We start from the raw sequence: 22283 nt of genomic DNA on the forward strand, positions 1-22283 counted from the left end.
TGTGGGTAGCTGAAAGAATGTGCTGTTCTGTTTTGAAGAGTTTCTCTGAGTTTGAAAAATGCTGTGATAACAGCCAGGAAGTTTAATCCAGTTCACATTTATTTGTATAGCACTTTTCACAGTACATATCATTTCAAAGCAACTTCACAGAAAATGCATGTTTCTACTTTACAGATCTGTTATCAGAGGTGACTGTGTCAAAGTAATGTCCATATGTCAGAAATGTACAGTACACAAGATAATACAAATCATACAAATGTAGACTGATTTAGTGTAGTTCAGATTAACACGCACGGAGTTGCCAGATGTCAAGAGAATAAAAAATCGAGGTTTTCTCTTGAAATGTTTAGGGATGCAACGATATGAAAATTTTGGCCGATAGCCGATAATCCTTTATATTTGAAAGCCGATAACCGATATATTGGCCGATAAATGCAATTTTTCAATTTAATTTTTGAGAGCCTAATTACAAAAACAAAAGTCTCACCATTAAAAGCCATGTCCCAAGCACACAATTATAATTATATTATATCATTATAACTTTATTTAGCCTATATGACAGATTTGCGCTGCTGTATTTAAACTGCTTTTGAAATGTCTCCAGTCATATCAAGCAATTTAAAACCATCATGGTGAACAGTGCGCATCTGAAGTGTCTCAGCTGAAGGAATAATCCATTATTTATCGGCTTTAATATATCGGCCACATTTTCTTATTGGGCTGATATCGATAATATTAAAAATGAACATATATCGGCCGATACTGATATGGTGGCCGATATATCGTGCATCCCTAAAAATGATACATTTTCTGCCAAGTGTTTTACTTAAACTTCTCATTCTGGCAACCATGTGCACTGCAATAAAGTGCTGATGATCTGACAACACAGACGAACATGTATGTTGGAGTTTAGCAGTGTTCGTTGTGAAATTCTGCTCAAATTAAAGTGTCATACAGTCAGTCTGTGTTCCTTCAGGAGGCTGCTTGTGCGATTCGCTGCTAGTAAATCATGCGAGCAAATGTTCTCTTTGATGAACTGTAATAAATCCAAACATGGTTCTTGACCATTTTGTTTGCGAATAAATAGTTATTCATTGTTGGTGAATAAATGCGCTCCGTGCAAACTCTGTGCTAAAATACAAAGTAAAAATTTAACATAATTTGGAATTAATATTAGGAATTTCACTTTTTCACGTTTAGCTTTTGAAAGAATCTTCTTAATGTTTTACCAGTTTTCATGAAGTAAAACAATGTGAAAGATGAAAATGGCTAAAAGCACAAAAGGCAAGTATCGTTCTTTGTGGTCTGATTGTACGAATTTGCATTTGTGGAGCTATCTGCGTCTGTTGTTTGTCTCATTTGCAAGCGAATTGCTTCTCATAAAATATCTAATGTGACGACAAATTACAAAGCACTTACCAAAACCATTGCTAGAAGTCATATTAATAGTAAGTATTGTCCAGTTTACTCTTATCAATACAATTGTAATCAATATTTTTTGTATTGATTTCCTGTGCTATCATATCAAGCTATCATAGTTGGTTAAATGAAGTCCATGTGCCACTTACAGGCATATTAGGTGAAGTGTAGGCTATTGCCATGCAGCCCTAAAACTAGGTGGATAAAATATCTAGTTAGTCATCTGAGATTATCCCCATTTTTATCCCTCTATTATTTTTGTGTATTTATTTGGGAATCTACCCGATTTGCTTTCTGACAATTGTGAATGGCTTAAAAAGCTGCAGTCCATAATGAAAAGGTTCAATTTTATGAGATTCTCTCAACCCTTAAGCGTGGGAACTCGGAAGGATCTGAGTCCACACAGAACCAAGCAAAACGATCTTTAGTGTAAAATTAGCTCCGGTTTTTCTCTTTTCTTAGACTTGGTTAAAAAATAGTCTTCCAACAGAGTTATTTTGCTCCAGTCGTAAAGCTCTTATTATGGCTCACAAAGATTGTATGCATTGGCCACGTAAACACTGCAAAGTTTTGGGCATGACAACCACATTTAAACGGGGGAGTACTATCACTGGTATATTGAGCAGGTCTCTCTGGACTGTAATGAATGGGTTTCCCTGAGACCACAGGCTTGGTGAGCATAGGTGCCGAGCACCAATGAAAAATATGGATATTCTCCATTAATTTTATCCAATCAAAAAAAGATTGAGATTTGGGGACCTCTCTGATTGGTTGATCTTACATCGGGTCCAGGCAGGTCGTAAATACACAAAATGAGAGAGCACTTCTCCTAATCATTGTTTTAAGATTGTATGGGTTTGTTCTGCATGGACAAAGGGTATTAATTTTATTTGTGCAGGTCTTAAAAAGTCTTAAATTTTATTTCAGAAACTCTGCAGTACCCTAGTTTTAAATTTAAACAGCCAGTCAGATGGTGGATTTCATTTGGTTTTTTATTATTCCCAACTTTTATTTCGAAGTTCCTCAGTCACCTGCACTTACCCTTACACCTGCAGTCTAATAGATGTAAAACAAATGAGGGGTTCAGGCATAAAAGGGTATTTTCTTTTAGCTGGGCCTGGTCGAGAAATTGTTTGCTTGAATGTACCAGCCCGTTGGAGGTCTTGGTATAGAGGCCCCTTTGGCATATTGTAGTGGTGGTAATCTGGGGATATGGACAAAACCCTTCAAATTGAAAAAGTGAAAAAAAGTGAAAAAAGACACCCCACCCTTGTGTTACGAGATTGCTTCACAGAGTGTTGCGGGTGGCACCATTGACGAAGCCACTGTGGTAGGCGATATAATGGCTCGCTGCGCTTGTGAAGTGGAGAAGAGAGATTTGTTGGGCAGTAACTTTCCCACTAAAGGTGAGGGATGTTTTTGTGTGGGCCTGTGGTTGGGTAGCATTTCCTGGGGTGTGGATTTACAGCCGCAGTTCAGCAGATTGGTCATGGGGATGTGCCAGTTGGCCCATGAAATCCTAGCACAGTACAGAGCCATCATTAGTGCTGGATGTAAAGTGTGTTTTTTTGGGTTCATGTCAAATGAAGGCCTCTTGATAGAGGTTATTTTGGTTTGGCTGGATGAAATATGTAACTGAACTGAATTTGAACATGAAAAGTGTGACTTGTTGGTTTAGAGTGCTGCTTTTGGTGTGTTTATTTTCCCTTATGTGCTAATGGGATACTCCAGTCTTTGCTAATTTCCTGCACTTCAAAGAATGCTCTTTCTGTTCCCGTAAAAGAGAAGTGGGACGGTGTGAGGAAGGCCGACAGGCACAACGACAAACCCAGTGGTGCTTTTTCACAGATGAGTTACAACAGAGCGTCACTAAGCTTGTCTGCTGCTTTGGGCAAAGCGCAACTTAGGCAGGTCGAGACGTGCCTATTGATTACCTGTTGTTAGCAACAGAGGAAATGCCAGCAGCTGTCAGTAAATGCTTTGAAGTGTGTGATGACATTGTGTCAAGCGGCTAATTTTCTAGGAAACATTTGGAACATATGCTGGGACAAAAAACACACAACCTGTTTTCTCAGGAAAAAAAGTGACGTGTAGTTTCTGACTGTAGCAGCCCTAAAAATGTAACTGATGTTTAATTGACTAGCACTAAATGTTTTTAGTTTGGTTATAGTTAATGGAAGAATTAGAAAAATTAACATTAATTTAATTTAAGTTAATTTCTGCATTTGATGTGGACTGTTTAACAATACAGTTAAATAAATATCATTTAAATTATTATTTAAATAATAATATAAACATTTTAAATGTTAAATCAGTGTGTTAAAGGGTTAGTTCACCCAGAAATATCTTATGGGTGTGGAACGACATGAGGGTGAGTAATTAATGACATGACGAGGTGCAATTAATCACAGAAAAATGTGTGAGTAATTAGTTGCTTGTACTATTCAATAGTTTTAATGATTTGAAGTTGGGATGCACTACCAGTATCGGTATCGGCCCGATACCAAGCTTGTGTACTTGTACTCGTAAAAATACCCCCGATACCAAATACCAATACCTCACGTGACGTAACTGACAGAATTTTCTGTGCACAGAGACACCGACGGCAGCAGCAGAAACAATGTCAGCTTCAGGGGTGTGGAAATACTTCAAAATTGATGATAACAACCCACACATTGCAAACTGCATGCTTTCAATCACAATTCGTTATCGATTAGTGAAGGCGGGATAGGCGGAATCGCGCTGAATGACACAGACCAGAAGCGCTCTCTCTCTCGCACGTGCTCTCTCTCTTTCTTGCGCGAGATCAGTTCTCCTCGCGCCTGAATGGTCAAATGCACACATAGTTGTCAAAATGTCCATCGTGTAGAGTATCTCACATAAATACAGTCGGTTGTGGCTTAAGTCGACGTAAACATTTGGGTGAAAACAGGATATGTGGCAGCATCCATGGATTCGGTCTTAAAGGGACCGTAGCCTATATTTGTCATTAATGTTAATAAAACAACAAATGATGTTAAATAAATGTATACATGGTAAATAAACCTACTGTATCTGAAAAACAAGTTTATTTAATTTGCATCTCTAGAGTATTTGTTGTATAGTTTGTCAATTTCTTTTTATATAACAACAATTATATATATTGGTAATTATGGCCTTTGGAGGTTATTGGACACTGAAATTTTTGTTCTTTAAGTTTGTGACAAGCACATCAAAATTATTACTTTTTTTCATTACAGTAATAATAAAGAAGCTGTCCTACATTCATTAGTCTCACTGTGTTGTGCTTGGAAAACTGCAACATCACCAAAAAAAAAAAAAAAACAAGAGAGAGAGAGAGAAATTAATAAATGTATAGGCATCAATATCGGCCAGTACCAAAAAAAAAGTATCGGTACTTGTACTCGGTCCTAAAAAATGGTATCGGTGCATCCCTAATTTGAAGTCACAAATTTGCTCATAAATATTATTTCAGTGGGTTGCATTAAAATATTATTTTAATTATTATAAAATAATATAAATAATTACTTAAGTATTCAATTTATTTTATAAGAACTTTTTTTATAATCATTTAATAATAAATGAACTACAATATTATATTTCCATTCTTGTTTGTTCTGTAATAATTTGGGGGTTAAATATGTAGATACATTTTTTATTTCTAATCACAGAAAGGTGTGTGGTTAATTAGTTACTTGTATCAGTTCAATAGTTATAACTATAATACATGTTGGATCAGTATCATTAATTTGATCGACCTTCAGACCAGTAATTCAGTAACATCCTGTTGCAATTTGTCCCTGTGAACTATGGACATGTTCACAAATTTTTAAGCTTTTTAAGACATCCATCAGTTTAACTTGCTGAGTTGCTAAAAAAACATGTGAGACCTGTAAGCTACGAGATCAATCCCTAACGTGTGTGTTCATGAGAAAACTTGACTTGTTGACTTTCTTGTCAATGAGACGTGGGATATGGGCCGTTTGCGGCCTTCGTATTCTCACACTGTGGTGTGAGGCTTGTTGGCAGTTGGGTGAGATTATGTTAAACGGCTCTGATCAGAGACAGAGGGGCAGGCGAAGAGCACAAGTGAAACATGAAGAGACTGAGCGTGAAGCGTGGCTGGGCCAGCACGCAGGCCGAGCGTGGGAGGGACGGCGACTCGCTGCTGGAGCTCTCCTGAGGGAAATAGACACTGGACTGAGGGCCGTCAGCGGGGGGCTCGTCCCAAACAATGCATGTGTTCCTCTCTGGCGGTATCCCCACCGAAACAAAGCCCCTCAGTTCCCCCTGAGCAGTTTTCATGCATACTTTTTAAAATCCCATTGTTTTGACAGCACTGAAGAGTTTGGGGGCCCAGATGATGCATTATTCATAACAGAGTGAGAGCAGGGTTTGGAGAGCACCGATTGCTATGCCGGCATGAAGACGTCCTGGGACCCCAATCAGCTCTGACACATGACATAGTCCCCTGTGTGCTGGGCCCCCATTGGGCGGACACAACATTCCATCAGTCTTTTGGGGGGTGGATCACTCCCTGTCATTCAAACTGGCCTGTCCTGCATGTCTAGCCACACTTTAAAATCAAACATCTTTAGAGACCAACAACACTGCTTTTTAGATGGGGCTGCACCAGCATAAAAAATGCTGTGCACAGACAGCTTAATCAGAAAAGGCTTTTCCTTCTGTGACCTGCTGCTTGGGACTTGACCCCTCACCAGTAATTAGGAGGGCAGAGAGGGGAGGACCTTTAGCTGGGGTGGGGGTTTCTGATGGAGCACTTTTGTCTGAGGGACACTTCAAAGTCAGAGAGGAGAGAGGACACTCATGAGTATCCCTGGGGCTAGAGCCACCTCTCCTCTTACCACTCTGGAATCTCCTAATCCTGACGGTTTGAAGATGTGCACCTGGTCACCCAGGTGGAGGAGGGAGGTCATTTTGTTGTGCTAATGCAGGATCTTTTACTGTCCTTAATGCATGATTTTAAGATTTGGCTTTTTGTACATACTGGTTTCTTCCCCTGTGTCACAATTCATTACCTCCAGATATGTGTCAGAGAGGAGACTACGTGGATCTATGTAGATTCTGTCTCGTTTCAGTGCCATAGACAATTTTTTCCAATTCCCCCAACACTTGACACTTGAGACGTCATTTTGTTGCAGCAGGCAATAGAAAGATGATTTCCCTCTCTGCCGTGTACATAAAAAAAAAAAAAAAACATGAAAAATATCCTACCCTGTGCCTGTAAAGTGTTTTTTTTTTTTTTTTTTATTGATGAATAACATTCTGTACCAAGCATAAAATACATTTGAGTAACTTTTTCAATATTTATTTTTTGCAGGGGTCCTGCAAACCATTTCTTTCTCCTGCTTCCCGCGCACACAACAATATCTTCCCTCCTGCACCCACATTCAGCAATTAAAAATTTGTCTTGTTCCGCACTTTGTTGCGTTGGGTCCTTTGGTAGTTCCAGGGGTGTGCAGACCTCCATTGAAACAGGAAGACCGGGCAGGACATATTGATCAGCTCCTCCCCTTTTTTAAATAGCCAGTAGCATTTCATTTACATCATAGCTTGGCCAGAGCCGTTGAGCTCAGTAAAGCCGCAGTTTCCTCCTAATCTCTAACCGTTTCTCTTCCTAATCTCCTCCATATCACTTTAAAATAAAGCATTCAAATAGGTCTGATAAATTTTGTGGTCTGCACCGACTCGTGCGTATGATCTGCTCTGTGCTATTGTGTCTCTGGAACGAAGCAGACTGTGCACGCGTTGCTGTGGTTTGCATGACAATAACGTTAAACCAGATTTCATTTGCCCCAATGGAAAGCATATTTACAGAAGTCAGAATGGTTCCCTTTCTTCTATATAGTGCACTATGTGCCATTTACCATGTAGAAAATAGTAAAAGTGTGAACAATCAGCTTCAGTGTCTATTTATAATGTAGGGAGTGGGACTCTTTAGATTCTAGAGAGCGTTTGATTGAACAGAAAATCTGATGATAAAATGAAGTGCAGAGTGATGTAATTAAAATCATTGATCCATTGATTGGTGGAAGTGAGAGACTGTAAGTTTTGAATGTTTATATCTTCTAAATGTGAATTTTGTCATTGTTTTGGAGCATACTAGCTTATAGATAACGGTAAGGCTAACACATTCTTACTTAATGCCAAAAAACATCAATTTTGATTTCATGGGGACCTCAATGACAATTATGTTTCTACTCTTTTTTTTTTTTTTTTTCTTCTTCTTCTTTATTTTATTATAAACATTTAAATGGTGGCTGTCAAAAACTTGACTGATTTATTCAAATATTCATTAAATATAATAAAGAAGAGGTTAAGTAAAAATACAATGAATATACAGTATAGTGCATGCATTTAGCAAAATGCTCCTCTCTAGGGCCCTATCATACACCTGGAGCAAGTGTTTTTTGCTCGTTTCAGCCTGGCGCAGTTATCATTTTCAAGTCCTGCACCATGCTGTTTAAATAGCAAATGCATTTGCGCCCATTTGTGTGCCCATGGGCGCCCTAAGTGCACTTGCGCTGTGCGCTTTAGACCATGCGCTTAGATCGTTAAAATAGGGCCCCTAGAGTTCATGTTTTCTAGCTGACTAACAAGTTTTTGTACAAGCTGTTTTATTGAAGTCTTTCTGCGGTTGAAACCCTGATTGAGCAATTACATTCGTTCTCTAACTAGTAGTAAAGCGGAAGAGATGGTCAGTTCACGTGCGCTCAAGTTTGCTTGAACACTTTATTAGATGGAAGGCACACTACAATGCTTTGTTCAATCAACTGAAAATAGCATAGACTGAAAGATTGATTCTTGGGATTTAAAAATTTATATCGGTTCTTCAAAATGAGAATCGATTAAAATTGAGAAATCAATATTTTTAACCCAGCCGTGTTTAATCATAAAATTCATTCAATAAATTCTACAAACCTCTAGCCCCTTACATGTTGGTTTATTAATTGTTTTGGCTAATTTGATTATACTTTCAGCTCATTTTATTCATGCAGAATTCCAAAACTTTTCCCACAAAAGCTGGAAAATTCTACAGTTTCTGCCTGAGCCAGCTGTGACTAACACAATGAAAACAATAAAAGGTATCTCCATGTTAATTGTCAAAGCGACGCTACGTTTTGTTGGTCACTTGGTTTCAGTTTCTGCAGCATTGCACTGGGTAGTCCCGCCCACAACAAAGACTCATTGCATCGAGTGCCTCTCCTCATGCATATAAATCATTATATAATGACTTGATGTAAACATAAGTGACTGACATGTTGGTCTTAAAGCAGTGGGCCAGGCGGTCATTGCATACACATGCATTCGTGGAACTGAGTTGGAGTAAGAGGAGTGATAATAGAGATTCACAGCAGAGGTGATGAGGCAATAAATAGCCTGTTACTTATCATTTTGGCGCCACACTGAGGGTCGTGACTTTTTTTTCCCTGACATCTTTATTCATGTGTGTTTTTCCATGTGTTTTCACACTAAGGGGAATTTAGGGTGGCAAATACAGAATGATAAATTGAAGACGCTTAACTGTCAGAACATTTGAGCTTCCTACTTTTTTTTTTTTTTTTTTTTTTTTTTTTATACAGTGGGAGAAGTGATCCTCTCTGTTCCGCCAAACACACACATACCTTCCACGTTGTAACTGTGCACTCATAAAACTTCTCTCATCGCTGTGGCATGATGTACATCTGCACAGAAAGGATAAAAAACAGATGCTCCTGCTATCAAAACTTCACGAACCCTTTGCAACATTCAGTTAGTTATGAAGTCATCCGCTGCGCACAACCAAATGACAGTCCACTTTATCCTAATGCAAACAAGAGAGATTGTGGTTTTCGTTTATGGGTTCACATGATGTAAACAAACATTTCTAACCGTAATGTCTATTCACAGCCAGTCTAAATATTTATAGTTTGAAAAACATGCACAATAATATTTTGAAACTTGATAATATTTGATAGTATTTAATATCTGCATCTCTATCACTTTTTGGGGGGTTATTTGAAGGTTAGTTGTTTGCTTGGATGCCAAACAATTAATTCAGATATAACCTTTTTGACCTTCTAAGAATGAACCAATTTGATGTGAATGGTTTTGTTGTAAAAAGCAAAAATTGCTTGTGAATGTTTTGTCATTTATTTAAAACAAACTTGGTGGCCTTTCAAGTCAACATGAAATCAAAATTGACCATATTTACTTGACAATTTACCTTTACTTAGGCTGTGTGAGCTTTTGATGTTTTGATGTTTATGTTATAATATTAAAAAATAATATTTTAAAAGCTAAATAGCTTTTTAGGCATTGCTTGAGCCAACATTTGGTCTGGCTCATTCTTGTATGAAAATCCAAATAGATTAAACCAAGTTCTACCCTGCATTTTTTTTTCATGGATTCACATTACAGACGTGGATTCACATTTAAAGGGGTTTCACATTGATTTTAAAGTCTTCCTATTATGCTATTGTAAAGGTTCCTAATTTTGTTTTGGAGGTCTCCAACAATAGGTTTACAATAGGTCCCTGTTCAGGTGAACGAGCTTCTTAGGCAGTTGTGGTCTAATGGTTGGAGAGTCGGACTTGTAACCCGAAGGTGGTGGGTTCAAGTCTCAGTACCGGCAGGAAATTATATAGGCCTATCCATTTCTGATAATTCCAGGTTGCTATGGTCATGCAGGTTGTTTACTCATTTAACTCGTGGCCACGAGAAATAGATGTCATTCCCTCAACATAAAGAAGCTGTGCCCACGAGAAAAATATATATCATTTGTTACCTCGAAAAAATGTTCTCATAGCCACGACTTCTTATCATGTTCCCATGAGTTAATATGATATTCCCACTAATAAATATGTCATGACCACAACATATTATCAAGCTGAATTTTAGCTCTGAATGGCTTCCTCAGTGGTTGATACACAGTGATACGAACGATGGCATCGTTTTTCCGTATCAGTTCCAGCACGAGTCCTCATCCCTTTATAGTGCATGCAAAGTGGATTCACAGCTCTGAAAACAGCATCTTCTTCACATGTCGACAACACGAGCCAAACTCTTCCAGACCTCAGCTACAACTACAGTGTTTGAAGGCATGTCAAAGCAGACGTTGATTGCAGGCAGCCACTGAAGTACATAAGCTGGCATTATGCAAAATTGTTACATTGTTACGTAGATATGTAACAGAAAGTGTAACTGGAATTGCTGATGACTAGTTTCAGCAGTTCAGAATTGATTCTTTCTTTTAGGAGATAATAACTTTATTTTTTATGCACTTCGATCTTTAAAACTTTCCAGCTATTTTACATTCACAAAGCAGCTATATTACATGCTTCATAATAGGGGCACTTTAATGTTGTTTCATTCAGGTACCTCCATCACTGCTGATTTGGTGCTCAACAAACATTTCTTATAATTATCATTGTTGAAAACAGGTGTGCTGCTTAATATTTTTGTGGAAACTGACATTTTTAGGATTCTTTGATGAATATAAAATTCAGAGTCTTTACTGTCACTTTTAGTCAATTTAATGCATCCTTGCTAAATAAAAGTATTAATTTCTTTTACAAAATAGATCTTACTGATCCCAAACTTTTGAACAGCAATGTTTATTCAAAAACTGGAGAGAATCAAGTCAAAACTCTCTGATCAACTTTTTCATGACAGCAGTAATCCTGTCCAGTCAGCATTAATGAAGTACCTCACTCTCAGCTAAAAAAATGTGATTAAATGTGATTGTCATGTTTGTCTCAGTTTGTTCTTTTCTTATCTTGATGTCGGCCATCTCTCAAATGCACAACATTGCCTGCATCTCAAGCCACTGACTCACAATCCGCTCAGTCTATAACCACAGTGGCTTACACCATCACACGCATCCATTTGAGCTTTCTGAGAATAAGCGTGCTGTTAGGATGTACCAATGTCACACATGCCACTTTCTCATGCATTTGCTTGTGGAAGCTTGGGGAAGGTTCACATGGGTATTTTAACCGACTGAATTTCAGATTTGTCGACGTTGCTGCTGCACCTTTATTGTTTTAAAGTTGTGCATCCCCTAAACACACAAAGGAAGTTGAGCTGATGCGATTGTGGTCTCTGTCTGTTTGTCACCCACAGAAAATCAAGAGTGCTCACAGCACGTGGTCAACGAGCGACTTGGGGAGCTTGTACGCGTGCTGAAGGTCGTCATTGGTAAACACCAGGCGCTGAACTCTTCAGAAATTCTCGGTGCTGCAGGCACTGTTATTGCCAAAGTGAAAGGTGAGCATCCTCGTTCAGCTCCACCCTACTTAAGAATCAACAACTCAGTTGATCTATTAAAAATAGATCTATTCCATTGTTTGTGTATGCACTCAGTTTTTCTGGGTTCATCTGTGTGCATGTCTATAGTACGTTTTATTAAAATACTGAATTTGGTCCTCCAAGATCAATATCTTAATGCATTAACCCACATTTAGAGTTAAGCATTAATTCTATGATAATAATAATAATAATAATTAAAATGGCAAAAACTATTTGAAATAAATCACTGTTTTAAAGGATTAGTTCACTTTAAAATGAAAATTATTCTAAGCTTTACTTACCCTCAAGCCATCCTAGATGTATATGACTTTCTTCTTTCTGATGAACACATTCGGAGTTTCCGCCAGACCACCTTTTGTATTCAACTTAGAAAAAAGCGTAACTGATGCGACGTCAGTTGCTTTTTTTCGTAAGTTGAATACGGAAGGCGTAGGACGTAGCGTAAGTGTTTTGAACTGCGAGAGGCATTAAAGGGAGTGAATATGGAAGGCAGTCTGGCGGAAGCTAGATATTTTACTTTATAACTTGTTAAATATGGATATTTTCTTACACAAATGCATCGCTTCGCTTCAGAAGGCCTTTATTAACCCCCTGGAGCCACGTGGAGTACACTTATAATGGATGGATGCACTTTCTTGAGCTTCATATTTGTTGGTTCCGTTCACTGCCATTATAAAGCTTGGATGCATCAGGATATTTATTAATATAACTCCGATTGTGTTCATCAGAAAGAAAAAAAGTTATGTACACCCAGGATGGCTTGAGGATGAGTAAAGCTTAGGATAATTTTCATTTTAAGGTGAACTAATCCTTTAACTCTTGTTACTGACTCAAGTGTTATTTAATGTGAAGCAGTTGTTTTGAGTTATCATTCATTTGTTATGAATAATCTTATCTTTTGTTTTGCATCCATCAAGTTCCTAAAAAATAAAAAATAAAAATGAAAGTTCCTTTCATGTAAAAAACAGTCACTAGATTATCAACAGACATTACTGCATGGTTATGTAATATTAATACAATAAACATTTTGAGGTTGAATTTTCTTCAAAAATAACTACATTGTGATAGAGACTCATACCATGATATTGATTTTGTTCATACCACCCACTCCTAATTGGGATAATTCTTCTTCTGGGTAGTGCACAGGAACGTCATGTGTACATCAGTGCAGTTCGCATTCCAGATTGAGGTTGCAGAAGAGGGAACAGATGATTTCTGTGCTATATTGACATACTGAATGTGTTTCTTATTCATTATCCACATAATTCCCAGCTGTTTCCAAAAGTGTTTTTTCACTTTGGCAACACTGATTCAAGTGGTCACTAGAGTATCATTCTTTTGCCACTAGAGGGCCAGTGACCCCTCTGAGCTCCCATGTGTCCTATACAAGGACAGGCTCTTGTTAAAAGGAAGTCTGAAGAGTTTAACAGAGGAAGATAATCTGTGGATTGTGTCTTTTTGTTGACATGCTTGAGGCCTTTACCTTTTTTTTTTTTCCTTTTGAATGGGGAAGTTGAGAAGAAAGGCTGATTACCTCAGATACCCGCTTCACGTTACATGTTAGAGCGACATTCCAGTATGCGCGTCCAACTCACACTTCAGCTTGCTTGCATTTTAACGCCCCACATCCATGTCAGCCGTTTTCTTTCTCTTGATGGAACGCTATGAACTTCAGGAAATCAGATGCACATTTTTTCCCCCTCAATCACGCTCTGTCCTCTCTCTTTTTTTAAAAAACGCTGCATAGTTTTGCTGAAGAATCTCTCAGGGGCGCAGCAATAAAAGTGTCAAGTGTCTCAAGTTATTGAAATTCTTTCTTCCCCCACCCATGTCTAGAGCGAGTCAGTGGCATCTGACTCGCTGTATTTTTATCTTTGCTTCTAATCTGAAGAAGACGCTGTTATCTCAGGTATTTTATCCCATCTTATGACGCATTGCACCTGATAAAGTGAGACTTGCATGTGTTTGAACACCACAAGTATATGGTAATAATCATTCTTAGTTCTTTTTTTTTTTTTAAGAAAAATGATTCTTTAAATCTGTTCTGTTGACAGAATTTTAAAGAAGTCTGTCCAGTGATGCAAAAAATGCTTTCAAGGTTTTTTTCTTTGAGAGAGCTACTTTCTGAATGTAGCCATTCCCAACCCGTATTTGAGCTGTGAAGGGGGCAGAAGTGGAAGCATTGTTGTGGAACTGCAGGATGTCCTGAGGAAGAAGTCAGCGTTCCATTGCAGGGGCCACTGAGCCGCCCGCCTGCATTCAGAAGCAGAGAGGCATGCACCAGTAGACACACACCTCTCACGCTCTCTTCTCCAGCGCCATCTCCTCTCCTCACATTGTGGCAGTTGAGGTTGGGGATTCCCATCTCTGTTGACAGTCGCTGTGTTTTGCGTGGCATCCAACTAAAAACTGCGCCCATGCGGAACTGGAAACTACAGCTGAATGTGTTGCTTTTTTTAATGGCCTCGTCACTTTTTCTTGTGTGTCAGGAAAAAGTGGAAGTTGAGCTGTATTGTGAAGTAGGCTGTGGTGTTAGTTCCTGAAGTGCTAGGGGAGTTTTGCCTTTGGTTCATCTATGCTTTACAATATCGAACTTGGATATGACTGCAAGTGCAAGTTAAAGGAGTTGGTAAGTTGGGCGAAAGTTGTTTGAACGTCCTCTGAATGTTTTGAGAGTTCAAGCTTTGTCAGTGTTTCCTGTAAAGGGAAGGCTCAGCTAGCAGACAGGAAGTTCTTGGTAAATGCAAGTTGTTTTGCCTCTCTGAGACTTTACTTGCTATCTGTCACATATCTGAGATTTAAACGTAAGATTCAGTGTCAATACGATGTCCATTTCTCTTCTAGCTGCTCAAAACATGGACGTGGTGGGTCATCAGTCATCTTCTTGAAACAATGAAGAAAAGTGTCCTTTGATTTATTTACATGTAAACTATTCAGCATTTGTGTTGTACTCTAGAGGAGCATGCCTTGAGTACAAAGCAGCATTAGTCTCTAAATAAGGAAGAACCTAGAAGTTCTTTTTTTTGGCACACACCAGTGTTCAAAATGAGTCTGACTTTAGAATGAGTGAATTATACAGTATATTATCAGAAAGTGTTAGATCTACTAATCTGTCCTCAATAGCTATGGTGGTGCTCCCAGCTGTTAATGAATTCATATTGCCAGAAACACAGTGAGATCTAGGTCTATGCTTCTGATGAATTGTAATTTTGGTGCCGTTTGGCTGCTCTTCTTATGTGGTTTATCACTTCCCACAGGCGTGAATGTCAAGGAAGTCAATAAAGAAAACAAAGGCACAATATTTGGTGAGATTTACACATCGATCGACACTTTGGCATTCACCTTTGGCAATGTGTGAGTACCGTACTCTTCTGTAATTAAACGTATATTATGCTTTCCATCTGTATAGATTTACTTTCAGTTTCCATGTCCCAATTTTACAGCACACGTCAGCTGTACATCTTGTAGTCACTGTCTTACCGCAGATGAAATGTACCTTTGCAGTGTTACTTAATGGGTAGTTCACCCAAAAATGAAAATTCTGTCAACAATTATTCATCTTAATGTCGTTCTAAACGCATAAGACTTACTTTCATCTTTGAAACACATCTGAGAGGTTTCTGTCCCTCACTGAAAGTCCATGCAACCAAAACGTTGATGCTTTTAAATAAAAAAAAAAGTTAATAAAAACATGATTCATATGATGAACAGATTCAGTTTAGCTTTTTATTAACATATAAACATTGATCAGCACACATACCTAGAGCACATTAAATATGGTCAACTGAAACTCAACCGTACTTGCATGACACGTGAGAACAAACCTCATTGGTTCTCCCTCATGAAGCATGTTTGAGCTTCCGTTTACCACATTTGATGTGCTTTCGATGGTTAGAGAGAAAATGATCAGAGAATGATAAAAATATCTTCACTTGTGTTTCGAAGATAAACTAAAGTTATGCTGGTTTGGAATAAAAAGAGGGTGAGTAAATGATGAATTTTCATTTTTGGGTGAACTATCCCTTTATTACTGCTCATTTTTATTTAAAATTATCTATTTGTGATTGCATTATTTGATTATTCTATTTGTGAAAAGTAACATCATAATGTTTTAAATGTATTGTCAAGTTATGTTGCATGCAGTGTCGCATTGACTTGTCTTTCTTTTCCACTCAGAGTGTCTGACTTCCTTATGGGAGATGTGGACAGTGGCTCCAGGTTGGGGTACCCCCAAGCCAGAAGAAGTTGTGTAAGTTGTCACCTTCATTGCCTTTTTTAAAACCCTGGTCACAAGTTGAGCCTTCAAAGGTCCTTAAATAGTTCACACAAAAAGCCATTATTTACTCATCCTCATGTTGTTCATACCCATGTGTCATTTTTTCAGTGGAACACAAAAGGAAAATTTTACACTTAAGCAGCTCTTTTCCATACAATAAAAGTTCATAGTGACCACGTCTGCCAATATAAAGTACCATAAAATTAGTCCTTATGACTTGTGTGCTGTGTTCTATGTCTTCCGGAGCCATATGATAGCTTTATGTCAAAAGCAGACTGAAATTTAAGCCATTATTCACCATTTATAAACAAAATTATCATATGGCTTCAGAAATACACTACCATTCAAAAGTTTGGGGTTAATAAGATTTTTAAATGTTTTTAATGTTTTCGAAAAATGTCTCTTATTCTCACCAAGGCTGCATTTTTTCAATTAAAAATAGTAATAAAATAGAAAAAAGTTTTCTATTTTAGAGGGGACATGAACTTTTTATTTTTATTTTTATTTTACAATGCTCTCTGAGTTCGACTTATAATGTTATCAAGATTTTTACATTAAAAAGTGTCCTAATTTAGAAGTAATAAGCTATTTTCTATCCTGTTTTTGACCCTCTCTTTCGAACACTCCATTTTGATAGGTGTGCCGCATTCAAGGCTTGAAAGTAAATGGCCACCGCTATGATTGGGTAACAGTTTTGCCTATTAAAATAATTTTCGAATCTGGGCGTAGCTAAAAAGGCAATGATGTAAAAGTAGGCATTGATCTTCTTTTGAAGAGGTGGCTTTTCGTCACACTATGATGTAATAGTGTGACAAAATCCCAAATGAGTCGTTTTCTGAGCTTGGTTTTAATAAAAGTTGTTTTTGAACCAGGAAGTTTTGAGTTCTGAAACTTACAGTAGTACAATGACCTCTTATATGTCAAAAGATCAATGATTTTTGTGTTCTACAGAAAAAAAAAAAAAAAAAAAGAAGAAAAAAAAAGAAACAGCAACATATTTTTGGAAAAATCATGAGTAAATAATAACTTTTCATTTTTTGTTGAACTATCCTTTTTAAAGGTAGGCACTGTTTTTCACAAACATTTTTTGTTATACTGATTGAAACTCTCTTCACATCCTGATAGCAGTCAATAATAGAAGGGGTCTAAATATTAAAAAAATGTACATATATCTTCTGTGGAAGTCTCAGGACCAAAAAACGTTCATCCAATTGTTGCATTCGGTCTGAATGCAATAATAGGATGTCCTACCTGCCCGTCAACGTATGTATATGAATACCTCCACGCACCCTGCTCATGCAGACATCACATGTCATCATCGTATTTCATGAGGCTATGCAGAGTTGTAGATAGACAGCCATCGAATGCCATAAACAGCAGCCACCTTTACAGTTTCTCCTGAACCAAAACAACAAGCTTATGCTGTGTTCACATTATAACTAATTAATTACGAGATGGCAACCCATAACGTTCTACTAGGAGCGGTTCAGGTCCTCGGACTCAGATTTATGCGTTTCTAAGGCAACACTATCTACACGGAAATGAATCTGCAGCAGTCAGGTTGTACAAGTCAGTGCTCTTTAAGTTGCTTACGTTCATTATTATTGTAAAGTTATGTGCTTTGAGACATGAAGTAATTTAACTCCTTAATTTAACGCTTTGCAGACTGTGTGCATTCATGTGTTTTGGAGGAGGCGTGGCTTTGGCGAGCACTCTGAAGGGAGGGTGGGGTCTTATGATTTCAAAGCTAGCTAGATAGCCTCTCTGAAATTGCCTACCATACCTTTAAGTTTAGATGTCTTTTTTGAAAATAATGAATCCTGGCTTGCCCCTGTGATTTAAAGAGCGGGGTGTTTTAAGCTTTGATCAACCTAGATGTTGAGAGAGAAGATAAAAGAGAAGCAGTCAAAAAAAAGCACCTTCTCATCCCTCACCTCTGTAATCATACTTCTCATCCCGTGTGAAACGTCTTTCCCTTTATCTCTTCTAGTCTTTTGAAAACCTCTCTGAAGATTCACGGGGCTGTAGTCAAACAGATCTGGCAGGTAAATGGATTTCCTTTCTTTCTTCTTTATGTACCCTTCTTTTACATCCTTCTGTCACTGTTTTTATAGCAAAGATAGCAGGCTTGTGCCGTTGAGGTGTTGCAGTGAATCTCTTCACTCGTTTTATGTGCCCCCGATCAACAGAAATACAAACTTTTTTTTGAATACAAACGTTTTAAGTTAACTTTAAGTTTTCTAGTTTAAACAAACCACACATGAAAGGTGTTGTTCTAGCAGAGAGACAGATGAGAAGTACTGACTTAGGTCATAATCGACAAGAGAGCTATACACACCCCGTACCTTCACACTTGTGTTGCTTTTCATATAGTCTAACATTCTTCTTGTTTGCCAAATGGTTGACATTCTTTGAGGTTTTTTTGGACGTTTGTGTGAGGAATGGGAACCACATGTGGCTTATTGGGCGGGGTGCTTGGATTCAGCACGGCTGCGTGTCAGTGCATTTGGGGAAGGTTAAGCATAAATTTTATGACATGATCTCACGCTCATGCCATGCAATATATCGTACATACATCTAATGCTACCATAGTGTCAGTTTTAGAAACATCTCTTATGGCTATGGTGGAGAATATTTTGTCCCCTTAAAAGCAAGTCTGCCACCAATTTGAAGGCTGTCGCTGCCTTTAATAAGGCTAACTTGTAAAATTTGCCTTGTAACTTTTGGCTTATAAACCAAATAAGGCAGTAACATTTAATAGTAAATTTTAAATGACAGTTTTAGAGAGCGGAGAGACGAGGTTGAGGAAATGTAAATGTCTTCAAAGGGTACCTCTGTGCATTTTCAGCAATCTTTTTAAACAATGTGGAGCATGTATTTTTTTTTTTTGGTTGTGTGTGTTCATATGCGATGTTCTGGGTGTGTGTTTCTAGATCATGCTCTGTCTCCAGAGCTGTCCACTGTGGAGCAAGTGGACCTCCTTCTGCTGAAGAATGACAGTGGAGTAGAGTCGGCCTTGCTTTATGCCAAGGCCTGGTCCAAATACACCAAAGACGTATTGGCCTGGGTGGAGAAACGCCTCAGCCTGGGTCAGTCCATTCTTAAAGCCTGATCTTACTTGTTTTGAATCTCCAGGGTTGATCTTTAGTGTTTCATGTGGTCTCTCTGTATTTTACAGACATGGAATGTGCCAGAAGTTTTGCCAAGATGGCAGAATCTGCAAAGGCAGTAGCAAGTCAGCAGGTGATGGTCTTTTTAGTACGTTGTTTTGATCAAATATAATGTTTATGTATACTACCGCTCAAACATTTGGGGTCAGTATGATTTTGTTTTATCATTTATTTATTAAAGATGCATTAAATTGATCAAAAGTGACAATAAAGGCATTTATAATGTTACAAAAGATTTCTATTTCAAATAAATGTTGTCACTGTACACTGAAATATTAAGCAGCACAACTGTTTAACATTAATAAAAATAAATGTTTTTTGAGCATCAAATTAGCATATTAGAATGATTTCTGAAGGATCATGTGACACTGAAGACTGGAGTAATGATGCTAAAAATTCAGTTTTATCATTACAGGAATAAATTGCATTTTAAAATATATTAAAACAATTGTAATAATATTTCACAATATTACCGTTTTGACTGTATTTTTGATCAAATAAATCCATAGAACATGAAGAGACTTCTTTCTTTAAAATAATCTTACTGACCCCTAAACTTTTGAACGTTAGTGTATTTGGTTTTGGGCCTCTAAGTGATGTTATTGTGTGACTGTGTGTCTTTATCTAAAGGACTACATGCCGTTCCGGGATATTTATGTCTCTGCGTTTAAAAATGAGATAGAGTACAATCATGTTTTGCTCCAAACGGCTGCAGCTCTTCAAACAAACAAATTCATACAGGTATAATCAGTTGACTGTACTGCATACTTTTAGCTCAATATTTAACAAATCATTTCCTATAATTCTATACAATTCCCATAATTCCAACAGCCACTGCTGGCCCGCAAGAATGACCTGGACAAGCAGAGGAAAGAGATAAAGGAACAATGGCAAAGAGAGCTGAAGAAAATGGTACCTATGATTACTTGAATTCTTTGAATTTGAACGTTTCTTCAGAACGATAGCGCTTAATAATGTGTGTTTTCAGAGCGAGGCCGAGAGTGCTTTGAAGAAGGCTAGGTTGCTGAAGGTGCAGAAGAAAGAGGAGTACGAGAAGGCACGCAGCTCCACCAGCCGCACCGAGGAGGAGCAGCCGACAGCAGGAGGCAGGACTCTGGAGAAGAAACGGAGGGTGGAGGAAGAGGCCCTACAGAAGGTACTGCAGAAACTGCACTATAAATAATTTTAAAGCTCTAAATTCAACTCCAACACCATCACAGACTGCCCAAACCCACACACACCCTTGCCTTCATAGTCCTTGTTTACTGGGCATCAAAGCAGCAATAAGAAACACAGAGTTTGTGGGAATTAATTTGATTTTTCTTTAACATCTGATGCACCGTCTGAAAATTTGGCCATATAATCTAAACATTACTGTTGCTATAACAACTCTAGCAACTACACTGACTGAACACACACTGAACACATTTCTTCATAAATTGCAATTTTTGCAAACCTGTTAGGTGCTGCTAATGACATACTGCGTCTTAAAACGGGCTAGTAAAATCACTATGCTTTTATTTTGTTTGACTTATGGTCTGTTTTTGTGGTGACTCTAGGCAGAGGAAGCGCTGGAGCAGTATAAAGCCTGTGTGGCCGATCTAGAGGCAAAGAAGGTCGGCTTGTCAAACGCTAAGAGTGAGATCCTCGCTCAGATTCGGAAGCTGGTCTTCCAATGCGACCTGACTCTCAAAGCGGTCTGTATCACAACATCACTGTATAACACTATAGTTCAAAAGTTTGGGGTCTGTAAGATTTTTAAATGTTTTTGAAAGAAGTCTGATATGCTTACCAATGCTGGATTTATGTGATCAAAAATGCAGCAAAATAATTTTAAAATGTAATTTATTTCTGTGATGTCAAAGCTGAATTTTCAGCATCATTACTCCAGTCTTCAGTGTCACATGATCCTTCAGAAATCTTTCTAATATGCTGATTTGCTGCTCAAAAAAACATTTCTCATTATCAATGTTGAAAATGGTTATATTTTTGAGGAAACCGTGATACATTTTTTTTTAGGATTCTTTGATAAGTTCAAAAGAACAGCATTTATTTGAAATAGAAATCTTGTTACATTATAAACTTTTGATTAGTTTAATGCGTCCTTGCTGAAAGTATTAAAAAAAAAATCTTACTGACTCCAATCTTTTGAATGACACAGCCCTTCATGAAAATAAATAACACTTTTTCCTATTATTGCATACTGACTATTCTCATGAACTTTTGTAGGTGACAGTGAACTGGTTCCAGATGCAGCAGGCTCAGACTGTGCCTCTGTCTGTCAACTACCAAGCTCTAAGTGAACAGGCCAAAAAGTATGAGCCTGGCCAGCGCTACTCTGAGTTTGTGTGCAGCTTGCCTAAAGAGCGAGTGTGGCTGGAGTCTCTGTCTCAGGACATCACTACTTCCTCAAAAACGGGGTTAGTCCACACTCAAGTTTCCATGCAAGCCGTGCATTGTTTGCGTCTTCCTCAGGAAGAATGATGAACGAAACAACCGCCGGTCATGGCGTGTTGTTTACCCAAGTGTTCTGGTCTCCGTAATCACTGCCCCGTGCAAACTCTGCTTTTCGGCTTGACCTCTGAATCACACCCATGTACAAACATACTGGCCAGTGCTATCACATCTCTTTACAGTGTTTTCAAATCTCACGCTTGTCTGTTGAGTAACCCATTTTACAATGTGAGCTGCTGTGCAGTCAAACAATGTACCAGTTATCAATGTAAAGCTGCTTTGACACAATCTACATTGTAAAAAGCGCTATATAAATAAAGGTGACTTGACTTGACTTGACAATCAGCAGAGATTTTGCACAGCCTATTTTGACTGCAGTATTTTTATAAAGCATGCGCTAACACGTGTCTTACTTTCCAGAATGTCCCTTCATAAGAGGTCTCAAAGTAGCACCCGCTCGTCCCATGGGAACCTGTCGCAGGGTTCTGTTAACTCTGCGGATAACCACAGCGCAGATGAGGTTGAGGGTACCGTACAACCCTGCAAGCCCAAGATCGCAGAGAGACGGTCCAATAGCAGTACAGACATGCAAGGTAAGAGATGCTGTATCTCAATCTAGGCTGTTGACTAAGGCCCTGTTTACACCTGGTATT

The 22283-nt window shown here is 38.2% G+C and overlaps 1 protein-coding gene across 3 annotated transcripts in view; it reads left to right on the forward strand.

The window, feature by feature from the left end:
- arhgap29b (Rho GTPase activating protein 29b) overlaps nt 1-22283 on the forward strand; it is a 37161-nt gene that overhangs the window by 5340 nt on the left and 9538 nt on the right. For 2 of the 3 annotated variants that reach the window (XM_051915056.1, XM_051915064.1), the window contains exons 3-14: nt 11545-11688; nt 14988-15084; nt 15907-15979; nt 17997-18051; nt 18940-19095; nt 19185-19249; nt 19807-19917; nt 20008-20088; nt 20165-20332; nt 20736-20873; nt 21406-21596; nt 22051-22223. In XM_051915056.1, coding sequence (XP_051771016.1) covers nt 11545-11688; nt 14988-15084; nt 15907-15979; nt 17997-18051; nt 18940-19095; nt 19185-19249; nt 19807-19917; nt 20008-20088; nt 20165-20332; nt 20736-20873; nt 21406-21596; nt 22051-22223 — 1452 coding nt within the window. Of the gene's footprint in view, nt 1-11544; nt 11689-14012; nt 14360-14987; nt 15085-15906; nt 15980-17996; nt 18052-18939; nt 19096-19184; nt 19250-19806; nt 19918-20007; nt 20089-20164; nt 20333-20735; nt 20874-21405; nt 21597-22050; nt 22224-22283 lie in introns of those variants that run through there. The other variant, XM_051915071.1, reaches the window with a different exon arrangement.

The sequence above is a fragment of the Ctenopharyngodon idella genome, chromosome 2, assembly GCF_019924925.1.
Source record: "Ctenopharyngodon idella isolate HZGC_01 chromosome 2, HZGC01, whole genome shotgun sequence".
Lineage (NCBI taxonomy): Eukaryota > Metazoa > Chordata > Actinopteri > Cypriniformes > Xenocyprididae > Ctenopharyngodon > Ctenopharyngodon idella.